The sequence below is a fragment of the Rhinatrema bivittatum genome, chromosome 1, assembly GCF_901001135.1.
Source record: "Rhinatrema bivittatum chromosome 1, aRhiBiv1.1, whole genome shotgun sequence".
Taxonomy (NCBI): Eukaryota; Metazoa; Chordata; class Amphibia; order Gymnophiona; family Rhinatrematidae; genus Rhinatrema; species Rhinatrema bivittatum.
In genome coordinates, this window is record NC_042615.1 from 707,509,732 (window position 1) to 707,527,313 (window position 17,582).

The 17,582-nt window shown below is 42.6% G+C and overlaps 1 protein-coding gene across 1 annotated transcript in view; it reads left to right on the forward strand.

Annotated features, from left to right (window-relative positions):
- Positions 1 to 17,582, forward strand: part of ADAMTS6 (ADAM metallopeptidase with thrombospondin type 1 motif 6) — an 894,781-nt gene that overhangs the window by 856,009 nt on the left and 21,190 nt on the right. Inside the window, exon 24 of the mRNA XM_029576285.1 lies at positions 2,371 to 2,527. Within this exon, the coding sequence (XP_029432145.1) occupies positions 2,371 to 2,527 (157 nt within the window). The remainder of the gene's footprint in view (positions 1 to 2,370; positions 2,528 to 17,582) is intronic.

Below are 17,582 nucleotides of genomic sequence, written 5' to 3' on the forward strand. Positions count from 1 at the left end.
ATATATGTGCCTCTCTGTAAACCGTTGTGATGGAGCATGACCTAATGACGGTATAGAAAATATTTTAAATAAATATTGTGGGGCCCTTTATGCGGGATCTGCTTCAGCTGAATCCTCCCCTAAGGCCCCCCACGGTGTCCTTGGCCCTTATCGTGGTCCTAGTTCAGCTGATGAAGGAGCCTTTTGAGCCACTGTCTGTGACCTGAAGTACCTGATCTGGAAGGTCATCTTCTTGCTAGTGGTCACCTCGGCGTGCAGAGTCAGTGAACTTCAAGCTTTGGTGTTGAAGTTCTTTCACAATAGGGTAGGTCTGCGTCCACATCCTGCCAAAAGTGGTGATTGATTTCTACCTGAACCAGTCAATCATTCTACCCACCTTCTTTCCTAAGCCTCAATCGCATTGGGGTGAACGGACTCTGCACAGTCTGGATTGCAAGAGAGCCTTAGCCTTCTACCTGGAGCAAACAGCAGGCCATCGGCAATCCATGCAATTCTTCATTTCTTTTGAAAAGAACTAAGTAGGAGTTGCGGTGACCAAGCAGTCCTTGTCTAACCGGCTAGCAGATTGCATTTCTTTTTGCTATGTGCAGGCAGGACTGCAGCTGGGAGACCATGTAAAGGCTCATTCTGTTAGAGCCATTGCAACTTCAGTGACCCTCTTTTAAGCGGTCCCTGTGGATGAGATCTGCAAAACTGCAACATGGAGTTCTCTCCACACCTTCACCTCACAATACTGTTTGGACAGGGAAGCCAACATGACAGCAATTTTGGCCAGTTAGATTCCTCTGGAATCTTTTTCAGTTGTGAAACCCAACTCTTCTTATGTCAGGCTCTTTGTTCGGGTTCAGGCTGACTTCCTCTCTTACCAAGAGCACCAGTTTTGTTGTGCTGGTTGGCACCTGGTTGGGTGCAAGTTGGCCATACTTGTTCTTCGGGAGCAGCCTATAGCTAGGGATTCACCCATGGTGTAAGGACTACCATTCTGCTTGTCCTAGGAGAAAGCAGAGTTGCATACCTGTAATAAGTGTTCTCCTAGGACAGCAGGATGATAGTCCTCATGAAATCTGCCCACCACCCCACGGAGTTGGGTTTCTCCTTTGTTTGTTGCTTTATTTTTTCATAATTATATATTACGAGACTGAAGAGAGACCCTGCATGGATGCATGGATAGTGGTATGTTGGGCATGCTCAGTGTGCCAGCCAAAGTTTCATGCCAGGCTCCATCTGATGATGTCACCGATGTGTGAGGACTAACATCCTGCTGTCCTTACCTGTTACAGGTAAGCAACTCTGCTTTACTTGCTGTCCCTCATAGAGCAATATATACAGCCAAATTCTAGAATTTTTTTTTAGTAGTTCTGCATTCTAATCACATTGTCAATAGGGTAAAAAGGATACTAGATCTACTAAGATTAGCTTTATCCTTACTTTCATATATTTTGGGGGGAATTAAGGGGGCAATTTTCAAATAGCCTGTATAGTTATAAAATATGCAGGCACTTGGCCGTACATAATTTATGTAGATTTTCAAAAAGAGACTACCTGGGTAGTTTCTCTTTGAAAGTTAGCATTTTATAGTGCGTGTTATGCATTATTTAGTTGTTTTTTTTTTTAATTTTTAATTTTGCATTTTCAATATAACAACATATTATTGAATATAGATGTAACAGGCATATTAAATTACAATTTTAACCACCAACTAATACATCTAATATTCAAAAAGGGAATAATTATAGATAATAATATAATAGCTCCTGGAGGCAGAAGAAAAAAAAGAGCAAATACATTAGAGGTAAATCAATAGGGTAAAAATAAAAGTTTTCCCCCTAAAGAATAACAACTGAAATTATTTAGTTTTTATGTTCTGTATGTGTGTTTTAATTTTATGATGTAATATTATTGTTTGATTTTAAGCTGCACTCTTCTGATGAACATGTCATATTAGTGGAGTATAAACGATTTAAATAAACAAATAAAAAATATGCACACTAAAAGTACCTGCCTATTTTGCACCTGCTATTTTGTAAGGGTGGCCAAGGAGAGGGAAATAGCTGCATGTACTTTTGGAATTGTCAAGTATACACACTCTTTTCCTCCCACAGCCTAAACATACCTCCAGGAATGCCTCCTCACAATACAGCTAAAAATATACATATTACAGAAACCCATATGCACTTTTAGCCAAGCTGAGGGCAATGTTCAAACAGAGTAATATAGGATTGCTCTTTTTTTTTTTTTAGCATGGTTAGATTGTTTGGAAAACGTTTCTTGTAAATCATGTAATGTGTTAAAATTTCATCATTATACTAGTTTTCAAAATGTGTTAAAACATCTTCCTGTACTCATTTTCTCTGATTATCTTCCTCTCAGTGTTCTGCACAGTGTGGTCTTGGGCAACAGATGCGAACAGTGCAGTGTCTTTCATACACTGGGCAAGCATCCAGTGAGTGTTCTGAAACAACTCGGCCTCCATCAATGCAGCAGTGTGAAAGCAAATGTGAAAGTTCTCCTACTTCCAATGGGGATGGTGAGTTGTAATCTTAAATATATATATATCATATTTTATATTTTGCGGGGGCCTAATAATGCAGTCATGATATTTTTATAAACCTTTAATTACTCTTTAGTTGCACTGGAGATTATTTGATTTCTGCAAACAGAATGTTGGAACATAAGAAATTGCCATGCTGGGTCAGACCAAGGGTCCATCAAGCCCAGCATCCTGTTTCCAACAGAGGCCAAACCAGGCCACAAGAACCTGGCAATTACAGAAACACCAAGAAGATCCCATGCTACTGATGCAATTAATAGCAGTGGCTATTCCCTAAGTAAACTTGAATTAGTAGGAAGGGAATGGCGAATAAAACGGTAGATGTCATAATGCCTCTATATTGCTCCATGGAGAGACCGCACCTTGAATTCTGTATGCAGTTTTGTTTGCCGCATCTCAAAAAAGATATAGTTGCATTGCAAAAAGTACAAAGAAGGATAACCAAAATGATAAAGGGGATGGAACGGCTCCCCTATGAGGAAAGACTAAAGAGGTTAGGGCTGTTCATCTTGGAGAAGAGATGGCTGAAGATGATAGAGGTCTACGAAATCATGAAAGGACTTGAACAGGTAAATGTAAATCAGTTATTTACTTTCTCAGACAATAAAAGGACAAGTGGGCATTCTATGAAGTTAGAGAGTAGCTCATTTAAAATAAATTGGAGAAAATTCTTTGACACCCAACACATAATTAAGCTCTGGAATTCATTGTCAGAGGATATGTCAGAGGATATGTCAGAGGATATGACAGTTAATTTGCTCCTGCGAATACATGGTTATTTATATTTTATTGTTTGATATTTAATGATGTATGCATATTATCTTTAAAACCCTGGTTTCTGTAAAGCCTGTTGCTGTTAAATGTTTTACTGTTTTTTAAACTGTTACATGTAAAGCCGGTTGCTAATTTATTGTTTCACTGTAAACCGAGGTGATGTATGTCTATACGTACCGCGGTATAAAAGAATCTATAAATAAATAAATAAATAAATAAAATATGGTTACACAGTTAGTGTAACCGGGTTTAAAAAAGGTTTGGATAAACTGCTATTAATAAGGAATAGTAGCTTGGGATCTATTTAGTGTTTGGGTACTTGCCAAGTACTTGTGACTTGGACTGGCCACTGTTGGAAACAGGATGCTGGGCTTGATGGATCCTTGGTCTAACCCATTATAGCATGTCTTATGTTCTTATGTTCTCTAGATCTGCACATTTTAAGGGCATTTTTTAATCGCCTGCAAAGGGTTGCATGCAGACTTCAGCCCTAATTTTGAAAGCAGACTTAGATATATAAGCCCACTTGTACAAAATTGTTTTTGCACAGATTTTTACATGTAAAATCCCCAGGGTAATTTTCAAAAAGCCTACACATGTAAAAGCTTTTAAAAATTAACAACCACATTTTCAAAACCCTGCATGAGTAAAAATCGGTAGATACGCACGTGGCCGGGCCGAGCGTGTGATGAGCACATTTTTATAACGGCCAAGTCATGCGCATATCTCCCAATATGCACGGAGGAGCCGGGGTTCACAAAAGGGGCGGGCCGGGGGTGGGGCGCCATTTTGCGTTGTCCTGGTGACTCGCACACCGACAGACGGCCAGCGCATGCAACTTACTTCTACGGGAAGGAGGAAGTAAGTTATAAAACAAAAAAAAATGGATAGCTAGAGTAGATTTAGGGGTCGGGGTGGAGAGGGGAAAAGGGAGGAAGGTTAGGTGGGGAGGTAGGGAAGTTCCCTCCTAGTCCATTCCTTAATTGGAGTGGACTGGGAGGGAACTGAGAAAAGGGCTGTTCGGGTTGCTGCATGTAATTGAAAAAATTCCTCCCCCTTGCATGCGCGAGTGGGGCATCCATGCGCAAATGCATGGGCCGATACAAAATCGGGCATGCATGTGCGCGTGGGCATCGGATTTTATAACATGTATGTGTTGCTGCGCGCATGTTATAAAATCGGCGCTTCCATGTGCGCGCTCCAGGTACCGCACACACTTGGAAGCGCTTACACAGGTTTTAAAATCGACCTATAACTGTTTTGTTATTAGTTTTCTTGGCAAGTGTCATAGGGTGCTGGGCTGGACACAGGCTACATCACCCCAGCAGTAGTCCAGGACTGGAAGGCAAGACATGGGCCGGTCTTCCACCTAGTAAACCCCCTCACTCGCAGGTTGAGTCCTTAAGTTCTGGGGGCTAGCAGGTCTTGGCTGCAGTGGCATGAAGTGAGGTAAGGCTTGGACAGGATGGACAAGAGAAGGCTGGATAAGGCAAGGCTTGGATAGGCTGGACAAGGCAAGGCTTGGACTGGATACTAGAGCTGGAACCAGAACAAGGACTGGGGCTGAGTACAGACAGAGACAAGGCAGGGTGAGCACGGACTGGGAGAGATACAGGCAAAGCAGGATACTGGACAGGAACTGGAACTAGATACTGGCTGAGGCAAAATAAGGTACTGACACTACAGGGAATAAATAACAGGAACCAGGACTGGGCTGTGCACAGCAAGACCAAACATATTAGAACAGGACCAGACAAGGATTAGACAAGGCAACACAGAACAAAGAACATAGAAGCCCGAAGGCAGCAAGGCTGGAGGCCCATAGGCCACTAGGTATAGAGAGGCCTGGATAGAACACAAGGCAGGATACAGGAGTAGGACAGGCCCAGAATCCACAAGACAAGGTAAGGCCTAGAATAGGCCACAAGGCAAGGAGCAAAGAACAAGAATTGCTTGGAGGCCACAAGGCAAGGTAAGACTTAGATAGACTACAGGACAAGGAACAAGAAGGTCGAGAGGCCACAAAGTAAGGTATAACACTAGAGTGGCCAGGTCAGAGAGCCAAGGGTGACTTTATGAAGAGGCATCTTTGAAGGAAGGGTTAAATGGGTCTGGAGCTTGGGTGTGATGCAAGCATTGAGGAGGAACTTGGCAAGACTGGAGCTTAAGCTTGCTGAGGACCCCCTGGAAAAATGGTACTGGCGTCAGCGTGTGGGTCTAATAAAATGCCCCACTTACGTGGTAGAAGCAGTATTTGCGCGCATAGGCTCTCATCTGCTTAAAATTGCATGCACATGTGAGTGTGTTCAGCCTTTTTTTAACATGCATGCACATATGCACGTATGTTATAAAATACCCGCTTCCCTGGGCGTGGGCCTAGGAATGTGCACACATGTGTGCTCACACGCCTGTTTAAAAGTTACCATCCCTAGGAAGAGTAAACCGGATTATAGCTACACAATGCAAGGTTCCACATTTTAAAAAGATCTAAGCATCATCGTTGATAATACATTTAAATCTTCTGCTCAGTGTGCAGCAGCAGTCAAGAAAGCAAATAGAATGCTAGGACTTATTAGGAAAGGAATGTAGAATAAAACAGAGAATATCATAATGACTCTGAATCGCTTCATAGTGGGACCTCAACTTGAATATTGTGTGCATTTCTGGTCACCATATCTCAAAAAAGATATAGAAGAATTAGAAAAGGTATGGAGAAGGGCAACCAAAATTATAAAGGGAATAGAACGAGTCCTCTATGAGGAAAGGCTAAATAGGTTAGGACTCTTTAGTTTGGAGAAGAGATGGTTGAGGGGAGATGTGATAGAGGTCTATAAAATGAGTGGAGTGGAACGAATAAACGTTAATCGGTTGTTTACTCTTTTAAAAAGTACAAAACCTAGAGGACACACAATGAAGTTACTAGATGATACACTTAAAACTAATAAGACAAAATATTTTCTTACTCGGTGCATAATTAAGTTCTGGAATTCATTGCCAGATGATGTGGTGAAAGCTATTGGTGTAGCTGCATTTTAAAAAGGTTTGGACAACGTTTTTTCCTGGAGTAAAAGTTCATAAACAATTATTAAGGTGGCATGGTAGAAATTCACTGCTTATCCCTGGGATAAGCAGCTTGGAATCTATCTTTCCCTTGGGATTCTGCTAGGTATTTGTGATTTGGCTTGGCCACTGTTGGAAACAGGATACTGGGCTTGATGTACCTTTGTTTGTTTATTTATTAAAATTTCTTAATCTCAGGGCCAATTTTAAAAGCCCTGCGCATGTAAAATGTCAGGGGTTATGCGCGTGGCTTTGTCCTGTACCCCTCACGTGCATTTTCTAAAGGGCCCGGCCACACGTGTATCCCCTGATACTCACCAAAGTACTGGGCCTGAACAAAGGGGGCAGGCCGGGGGCAGGGTCTGGATGGGGAGGGGCAGGCAGGGGTCGGGCCTGGACAGCGCCATTAGACGCTGTCCCAAGAAGGTGCACGCCAACAGCCAGCCGGCACACAATTACGTCTGTTCTGGAGGAGCAGTAAGCATGAAAAAAAAATGCTAGTTAGGGGTCGCAGAGGATGGTGCTAGTTAGGGGTCGGGGAGGAGAGTGGAAACAGGGAGGAAGGATAAACATCCTGCATGAGACTAAATGCAAAATTGAATCTTTATGGGTAGAAATCCCTTGTGTATTGGGGAAGACTATAGTGATAGGAGTATACTACCGTCCACCTGGACAAGATGGTGAGATGGACAGTGAAATGCTAAGAGAAATTAGGGAAGCTAACCAAATTGGTAGTGCGGTAATAATGGGAGATTTCAATTACCCCAATATTGACTGGGTAAATGATTCATCGGGATACGCTAGAGAGATAAATTTCCTGTATGGAATAAATGACAGCTTTATGGAGCAATTGATTCAGGAACCGACAAGAGAGGGAGCAATTTTAGATCTAATTCTCAGTGGAGCACAGGATTTGGTGAGACAGGTAATGGTGGTGGGGCTGCTTGGCAATAGTGATCATAATATGATCAAATTTGAATGAATGGAAGGGGGAAAGTAAGCAAATCCATGGCTCTCGTGCTAAACTTTCAAAAGGGAAACCGATAAAATGAGTAAAATAGAAAAAAACTGAAAGGAGCAGCTACAAAGGTAAAAAGTGTGCAAGAGGCGTGGTCATTGTTAAAAAATACCATCCTGGAAGCACAGTCCAGATGTATTCCACACATTAAGAATTGTGGAAAGAAAGCAAAATGATCACCGACATGGTTAAAAGGTGATGTGAAAGAAGCTATTTTAGCCAAAAGATCCAGGGGGATGTGGAAGTCCTATTCCTTACCTGGGTGAACTGCTAATGAACTGGGAAAACTGGTAATGGCGTCATTGCACATGTCTTTTAAAATCCCCCACTTACACAGTAGAAGTGGCATTTGTGAGCACAGGTATGCATCCACTTAAAATTGCACGCGGTCAGGCTATTTTATAACATATATGCATTTATGGGCATATGTTATAAAATGGCCATATCCTGGGAGCAGGGCGACGAATGCGCATATGTGTGCCCATTCGCCGGTTTAAAGTTACCAGCCCTAATTGTAATTTTTTGTAGTAAAAAATAATGAATCTTGTCACATCAATTTTTTGATTTTGAAAGGTTTTATTTAACATTTCTTTGTGGAAGTAAATATCCCCTAGGTTGAAATTATATAAAGTCCTGAGCAAGAGCTGCTTAAAGCTGAGATATGTGTATTGGATAATTTTCTTTTTCTGCTCACCTCTCCCTGGCATCACCTCATAACAGAAATAAGATAGTAGTATGTCTTTGACATTTATTCAGAAACTAGAGTACAACAAAATCCTAGTATGTCCTTTCCTGTGGAAGCAATTCTTGTGATAATAATATGTATTTTATTTATAAGTATGTTTTACTTATAAATAAAATACTTTTCAAAAATTACTAAAAAATATACTATTGAATTTTCAATAGGTTTTATATGTATTGGTACATTTAGGGGAGGTAATTTTCAAAGAATTTAGTTGCATAAATGTAACATACTATCATAGCAATTTTCAAAAGCCCACTTATACATGTAAAGTTGACTTATACATTTATTTATTTATCTATTTATTTATTTATTTGAAGGCTTTTATATACCGATGTTCATGTACTAGTACATACCACGTCGGTTTACATAGAAAACCGACGCGATATGTATGGTTTACATGTAAAACCTATAGACAATTTAATTGCATATATTATAACAATTTTCAAAAGCCCACTTACATGCGTAAAGTGCATTTACACGTGTAAAATCCCAGTTTTAAGCCTGTAAATCCTTTTGAAAATTAGCCCTAAAAAGTGAATTTTCAAAATCTTACACACATACAAATTAAAATATACGGGCATATGTAGCTGCTACTCGCATATTCTATATATTATGCATATATTTTCACTTTCGCACACACATATGTGTGCAAAAAAGGGGGAGTCTGGAACATTCTTCAGTGAGTCCAACAATTACGTGCAAAAGTTGCTATTTTAAAAGACACACAACAAAGTGCTGGGCCTGAACAAAGGGTGGGCAGGGAATGGGGGTCTGGGTAGGGAGGGGTGGGCTGCGACAGCAAGATTATTTCTGCTCCAGAGGAGGAATAAGTAGGAAAATAAACAATTTGGGGATAGTTAGAGTAGGTTTAGGGTGCGGGGTAGCGTGCACAAATGTAGGCTACACGAGAAGGTTTAAAAATCCGGCCCTATATGTGTTTATTGTTTGGTACTAACTGGATGGCAGGTCTGGGTGAACTGGGAGAAATTCAGGTAGAAGAATCAAGAGGGTCTTGATGATCTAGAGAAGGAATAGTCAAACTAGTGGACTATTTAGTTAAACTGGTAATTTCACTCATGTGTGCATGTTTTAAACTGCACAAATTTATACATGTAAATCCTGACTACCATAAGTAGATCATACTTTATTTTCATATGTAAAATATATGCATGTATATTTTTAAAATAGATGGGTAAAGTACGTGCATTCAGTGCATTGAAATATATGGTTTCAATGCATTGCATGTATTCACATTTTGGCCTCACACATGTGTCTGTTATGGGGTAAACATACACATATTTTAAAATATGCACATATCTGCGCACAATTCTTTTAAAGTTATCCTCCAAGTGTGTAAATGGGCTCATGAAATTTGCTATGATAGTATGTTACATTTATGCACAGAACTCTTTTGAAAATTACCTAAGAGGATAACTTTCAAACAATTGCCCATAGCGACATATACGTATATATGTGACTGTGCTTAGTTTTACCATAGTATTTTACAACATACCCAACGTACCCAGTGAATGTGTCTTCCCAATGGCAGGGACATCATAAGCCCTCATCATTCATGGCTGGTGCCAGACTTGATGGAATATTTGGTGGGCTTTCCAGAATTTCCATGCAAATAGCAAGACAATTGAAAGCATCTTAGAGGTTTTCCTGCTGCCCTGCCTACCTGCCATGTCCCAGATATACCACCTTGGATGTCTTGCTGCCACTCTGCCTACTTACCATGTCCACGATATACCTTAAGTGTCATGCTGCTACTATGCCTACTTGCCATGTCTGTGATGTACCAGCATGGGCATTTTGATGCTTCCTTTTTGTTTGCTGTTTAGATCTCAGCCTTGTTCTTTCACTGCAATTCTTTTTGTTATATTTTTGTCCCAGAAATAAAAATGTAAAAAAAATAAAATAAAATACAAGTCTTCCCTCCCACCCCACCTATTTTCTGGTTCTTTGTTTTTGTTCTCCACTACAGTCCCAGCCTAGTTCTCCCACCCTACTTATTTCTTTGTTATCCTGGGTTGTTTTGATCCCAGAAAAAAAATGTGAAAAAGAAAAAAAATATAAGTTTCTTCTCCCACAAACTATATTTTGTTTTTCTGTTTTGCTGTCTAGGTCTGTCTGGGTCATTATGTTTTTTGTGATAGACTGCACTTTTATGCCTTGAGACTTTAAACACTTTCGTGATTTTTATAACGGACTGTACTGTGTGCTTGGGGCACACAGTCTATTGCAAACAGTACACCTTTGTACTGTTTGCAATAGACTGTACTCTATGCTTTGGGTCTTTAGATGGACTACACTCTATATCTTGGGGCTTTAGATACCTTTTTGCTGTTTGTAATAGAAAGTATTCTATGCCTTGAAGCTTTAGACACATTTGTGCTGTTTGCAATGGATCACACTCAGAACTTTGGGACTTTAGACATTTTTCTGTTTTTTGCAACAGTCTTCATTCTATACCTTGGGGCTTTAGATACCATTGAATGGTTTACAATAGACTGTACTGTATGCTTTGGGTCTTTAGATGTCTTTGTATGATGGATCACACTCTATGGGGCGGATTTTAAAAGGGTTACGTGCGTAACTCTTAACCCCCCCCCCCCCCCCCCCCCCCGCATGCGCCGAGCCTATTTTGCATAGGCTCCGTGTCGTGCGCAAGCCCCGGGACGCACATATGTCCCAGTGCTCACAGAAATGGGCGGGGCATGGGCAGGGCCATGGGTGGGCCATGGTGCAGGGCATGTCTGGGGCATGGAGGTGTTCCAGGGGCATGGAGGTGGTCCAGGGGCATGGTCGAGTGTTCCAACACAGCGGCCTGTGTCGGGGCATGCCACACGGGCAGACAGCCGGCGAGCGCAAGTTACACCTGCCAGAGGCAGGCGTAACTCAACAAAATAAGGTGGGGGGGATTTAGGTAGAGCTGAGGGGTGGGTTAGATAGGGGAAGGGAGGGAATGATGAGGGGAACAAAAAAAAGTTCTCTCCAAGGCCGCTCCGATTTCGGAGTGGCTTTGGAGGGAACGGGGAAAGCCATCAGGCCTCCCCTAGGGCTCGTTGTGAGCAAGGTGCACATGTGTGCACCCCCTTGCGCGCGCCGACCCCGGATTTTATAACATAGCATGCACAAATGTACCCCCCCTCACGTAATTTTAAAAATCTGCCCCTATATCTTGGAGCTTTAGACACCTTTGTGCCTTTTGTAATTTACTACACTCTGTGCCTTCAGGCTTTAGACACGTTTGTGATGGAACACTGTAAGGGACAAAGGGGAAGAAAATGCACCTTCAGCTTAAAAACAAAACAAAACAAGGAAATAGACCAAGCCACCTTAAAAATAAAATGGAAACTTTGACTTACTGGGCAGTGCCTCTCTCCTACAGGTTAAAACAGGCTAGGAAGAAACAGGGTAGTGGACTACAGGGGAAGAAGAGAAGCCCAGAACTCCTGAGGCAGGTCCCAGGAAGCCACTGGGACCTTGAAACACTCAAGCCACAAGAGAAAAATCCTTGTCAAGAGTCAACATCCAATGAACATCAGTCTATCATTCGCAAACAAATGGGCTCATAGAATATTTCAATAAACATTGAAATAGATGCTTCAAAAGGCAGCCACCACTGATGGAAAAGATTGTTATCGCCATCTACTCTATCTCCCCTTTACTTTTTAGGAAGTGCCTCAAATTTTAACATCTTTCTTTCCATTTGAGCTATTGTAGAGGTATTGGCCCTGTGGCATCCTCAACATGACCTGTGAAAGCTGGAAAGAACAACCGGACTCAACAAGGAATACTGTGGACTACATCCTCTGGATGCAAAAATACCTCAGTAAAGTGGGTAAGGCCATGAAGGAACACCTAGAAAAGGCTCAAGCCTCACAAGCTATCCATTATAATAGATCTGCTGTGACAAGAACCTTTAAAGCTGGGGACTAGTTTTCCTTCTCTCAATAGAGAGCAAATTGCTTGCAAAGTGGCAAGAACCCTATGAGTTTGTAGTGAAGATAGGGTTTGTAAATTATCAGGTTTCTAGACTTTACAGTAAGAAAAGGTTATATACCCGCCATGTCAATCTGCTGAAGAGATAGGTCAACAAGTCCTATAATTTAATCCAGTGAGAGGGAATTAAAGAGGACTTTGGGCCTGAGCTCCCTAAATCAAGTAAACCAGAGATCCAGTTTGTGTCCCATCTGACAGAGCGCCAACAAAGTCTTTTTCAGCTGATGCACCAGATTCAGAATGTATTTCCTGAGACTCTAGAATGAACCCAAATAATAAAACATGGTATCATTACAGACCCAGAGATCGTTTGTAATCAAGCAAAGACCATATTGAATCCTGGAAGCTCAATGGAAGGTGATTTCTCAGGAGATAAACAAAATGCTACAACTCAGAGTTATAGAGAAGTCTTCTAGTCCTTGGTGTTTGCCAGTCATCTTATTTCCAAAACCCAATAGGACTATATGATTCTGCATAAATTTCAGAAAACTCATTGACGTGTCATGCCTAGATGCCTATCTTATGCCCTGAATTAATGAGTTAATTGAAAGACTAGGGAAGGCCCTAATTTCTGTCAACCTTAGATCTCACAAAATGTTATTAGAAAGTCCCATTAACCCTGACTGTGAAAGAAAAAAACTGCCTTCTGCACCCCAGAAGGGCTCTTTCATTTCACAATCCTCCCATTTAATCTTCTTGGTACTCCTGCTGCCTTTCAAACTGTTCATACCACTTAATCTGAGTCCATTACAGGTACACTGCTGTCTACCTATTTGACATTAGGTCTTTAGGTATGAATGGCCTTCCCACCTACATCACCTGAAATCAGTACTAGCCAAACTGAGATATGCTAATTTGACCAGAAACCCAAAGAAATGTGTTCTAAGAGGGCAAGAAGTCTAGTATCCTAGGCAGGAGACACATTTATCTACAAATCAGAAAGATGGAAATGATGGCCAAGGTAGAATTCCCACAAACCAAAAAAGAAGTCAGGTCATTCTAGGACCTAAAAGGCTATTACAGGAGGTTTAACCAAATGTTTGCCAGACTTACTGAACAAAGGGGATGGGAAAGCACCCTCACCTTTAAAAATAAACCATGAAGTAGACTGGGCCACCTTAAAACAAAATGGAAACTTGCTGACCCACTGGGCAGGTCTTCTCTCCTACAGATTAAAACAGGCTGCAAAAAAATAGGGTGGTGGACTGCAGGGGAAGAAGAGAAATGCTGGACTCCTGAAGCAGGCACCAGGAAGCCAGTGGGGACCATGCACCACCCAAGCCACAAGGAAGAAAGCCAGGTAAAGATCCAAGTCTCCTATTCAGGGAACCAGACCAGAGCAAAGTCCAAAAGGGTAGTAAAAACTACAGACTGAAGCAAATCAGCAGTTGGAAATCTTTTCTTCATTTAAGACTTTTGTGCTTATGACAAAACTGAAGACTTAAGTAAGGCAGCCACTGGACTATTTTCTTTATTTAAACTTTGGTACTTCTGAAAAAGCTGCAGTCTGAAGGCATCCAGAAGTAGGAAATGAATCAAACTTTCATGTTTCTGGATGAGCGAAAGAAAAAGTGCAATAGGAATATTAAAGTAAAGTATGTCTCAGAGTTAGCATTAAAAGAAACAAAACCCTAGCCTGTTATTAAAAGAAATAAATAAAGAAAGCTCAGCATAGATTCCCACAACTACTTCTGTGCATTTGAGCTTTCAACATTTTTGTGCTGTTTGCGATGGACTGCATTCTAATCCATGGGACTTTGGATACTTGTGTGCTGTTTCCAGTGGCCTGCATTCTGTGCCATAGGGCTTTAGATGCCTTGTGCTTTTTGCAATGGACCATATTCTATGTCTTCAGCTTTAGATGTCTTTGTGCTGTTTGTGATTGACTACACCCCATGCTTTGGGGATTTTGATGACTTTGTAATGTTTGCAGTTTCCTGCAAAATCTGTGCCTTGGGGGTTGTAATGGGATTACTTGGCCTCAGTCTGACAAGCTTGAGTTAGGATGTATGTAGAAGGTAGTCCTTATTGAACGCAGTGTTTTCATACTAACCCTACATTAGTGTGGAAAAGGGAGGAATATGCACAGGCTCTGTGTGGTGGAAGTGGGTCACAAGAAAAAGTTGCTTCTCTCCCTGGACCATGTGCTGGAAACTTATATGTGACTCTCAAAACATGATTTCAGATGTGCAGACAAAAAGGGTATAATTAACAGAGGCATGGGAGGGAGAGGAGAGAGGAATCATGTCTGGTGCTCCAACAAACAGAGAGAGCATTCCAAACCTTCAGATGCTCTCTTAATAATTCTAAGAAAATAATTTGTGCTGCATTATTATATTTGCTATATTTCTATATTACTTTTGCTGCAGTGCTTTCTAGAGTGTAACACTGAATTACTAATAAAACAATGATTATCATGGTATCTACAATTGTGCTGACTCAAGGTGTGAGTGTGTGAATGTGGCATGAAGTGCTTTGAGTATAGATCGTTTTGGAAGGGAAACTGCAGGATACTGGCTTCATTTGTGTTTTCTAGGCACTAGAGATAAGGAGAGAGCAGGGATCACAGAGAGAATGATTTACAGAGACAGACAGAAAGAGAGAGAGAGAGTGTTTTAGTGCAGCGGATATGTGTCTTACCACACCCACAGAGTGGTTCTGTGTACAGTCTTCTAGGATCCCAAGATTTCTATGTTGTTGATGTTTGAGCCATTCTAGATTTTCTTCTAAACCATCTCTTCTTTTTCTCAGGGTCTCTTATCTCTGAAACTCCTTGCTAATTTTTTTTATTTGTCTTCTTTCTTTTTCACCAGCTGAACTTTCTTTCTTTCTCTTGAAACTAGCGAAGTTGATTAACTGTATTTTTTTTTTTACGCTGGTGAGAATTCTCTCTTCATCTCTGAATGGTACAGTATGAAAGTCATTTGTAAGTTTGCTGTATCCAAAAGGTTTTTTGTTCTGGGAAGAGAAAATGAGAAATCATGTTCATTCTCTTTTGTGATGTCAGTCTTTTTTCTGTTTTGTGTTGTTTCATCTGACAAACTGAGATAATCAGTCATTCAAAACCAGAATCTGGCTTCAGGCCATGTTACTGTATTTGTCTGTGTTTGCTTTTATTTTTATTTCTTTGGAGTATTTATAAATTTTGTCTTATTAAGCTAAGTAATTTGTAAATTGAAGGCATGCATCCACCACAGGGGCCTTTTGGTATTCTGGGCACAAGTCAATTTTCAGGTTTAAAGTAAATTATTTTGAGAGAGATATTTTTTTGTTGCTATTAGAAAAATGTAAATGTGTGGAAAAAACTCAAGTTCCAGTTTGCTATGCTATTGGAGTTCTGTTTGATTTAGCGTTATAAAGATAAGAATTGTGTATGTGTTGAGAACTGGTGGTTTCGAGTGCCCATGGGCCTCAGCCCGACCCCGACCTTCGGAACCGAGCCAAGGGTTGATGGTGGCTCCGCATGGCTGAACAATCGTGCCCTTGCCAGGCCGGCAAGCTCCCATGGCCAACATCCGAGGATGATGGAAGTTGAATGGTCCTCCGACCATTCCGGGCCCTTTCGGACCTGCTGCGAGCAGCATGGAGCAGCAGGCCTGGCCTGAGGTTGAGGGCAGACGGGCCTTGACATGGACATGATTATGGAGTGATGCGACGGCATCTAGACGAAGACACATGGCTGATGCATGGACATTGGCACTGTCTCTCAGGTCGCCCTACTCAGGCCACCTGCGGGACTGAGTCGCAGACCACCCTGTCCATTACACGCCCTACACAGCCCTTGCAGACTGGTCATGGACCATGACGGGAGCGGGACAGCACAGGAACACACATCCAGGGCATGATGGCTCAGGAGCACAGAACAACCGTCCACTGGCAGGCAAGTCCTCTCAGGAGTACTGCATCTGAGGGACCCCCGGCCTACCGGACCAGAAGGCTCGAGAGCAGAGACGAGGCATGGCATAGGGAAGAACATCCAGGAAGGCAGGAACACTGGGACGTAGAGGATCACGAAGACACCTTGAGATGGACCTCAGGCACGAAGACATAACATGGTACAATGGACGAAACGAGGAGCTCTACGAGATGAGAAGACCTTACAACCGGCTGTGGCAGGCAGGAGCCTCCAGAGCGAAGACTCATGACGATGCAAGGCCCTGAAGAACTGGCGGAGCAGCCCCTTATAGGGCTGATACAGGAAATAGTCCCAAAGGTGGGGCCAAGACACTTCCTGTGTCTAGCCCTTTAAATGCTGAAGAAAGACGCGGCCGCGAGCCTAGGAGAGTGAAGGAGCTGTGAGGGACCGCGGACAGTGGCCTGCACCGATGTAGTAGCGTAGGAGCGTCAGACGAGGCAGGGCTGGCCTGGAATGCAGGCCCAATGTGAGCAGTGGCTCCAGCCGCTGCCGGAGGCCCCGGGGACGGCTCCTGCTGCTACCCCAGCCCGGGGCTTTTGCGACCTCCAGCCACGAAGATAGAATTGGCGTCGGGGGCGGTCCCAGTGCCGTTGGAGGCACCGGAAGGCCGCGGCTCCGACCGCGGAGCAGAAGAGGATCCAGGGTGGCCTCCGGGCCACGAGCGCAGGCCGACGTTGGCGTCCTGCCGCGTCGGTGAAGACGGCAGCGAGGGTGAGTCAGAGCCTGCTCGCGGGGGAAACCCGCGGGCAGCGCAAATTCATAACAGTGTGCTCTTTCGGCACTTGTTCAAGTATACTTGTTCCTTTTTTTTCATTAATACCTGTTGCTGTGAAGGGCAAAAAGAAATACTTTTTTTTCCTGTTTCTTCCTCCTTGCCTTCACTTGCATTGGTCTGTCTTTTTAAATTGGTCATAAAAAAAGGGATATCTTTCCTGCTCTTTCTCTGTTTGATACATAGGAATGTAGATGTTTACACCATCTTGAGCAGATATGTCTAAGCCAGTCTAAAAAAGAAGACAAAGAGCAATTTATCCCCTTCTGTATGAATTATTAAAAGTAAATTATTGGTAGATAAAGAAATGTGACAGGAAATAGATATTTCCTGCTTTACTTGATCCAAAACAAAGAATTTATGTCTTAATTGGCTAAGCTGTGTGGGGTAAATTTTTAAAAAAAGTACGCTGGATTTTATAAGATACGCGCATAGCCGCGCGTATCCTTTAAAATCCTGGATCGGCGTGCGCAAGGCTGCCGATTTTGGGCAGCCTGCACGCGCCGAGCCGCACAGCCTGCCTCCGTTCCCTCCAAGGCCGCTCTGAAATTGTAGTGGCCTCGGAGGGAACTTCCTTTCGCCCTCCCCTCACCTTCCCCTCCCTTCCCCTACCTAACCCATCCCCCCCGGCCCTATCTAAACCCCCCCCCTTACCTTTGTCCCTAGATTTACGCCTGCGAGAAGCAGACGTAAATCTAAGAGTGCCAGCGGACTGCTGGCGTGCCGTCTTCCGACCGG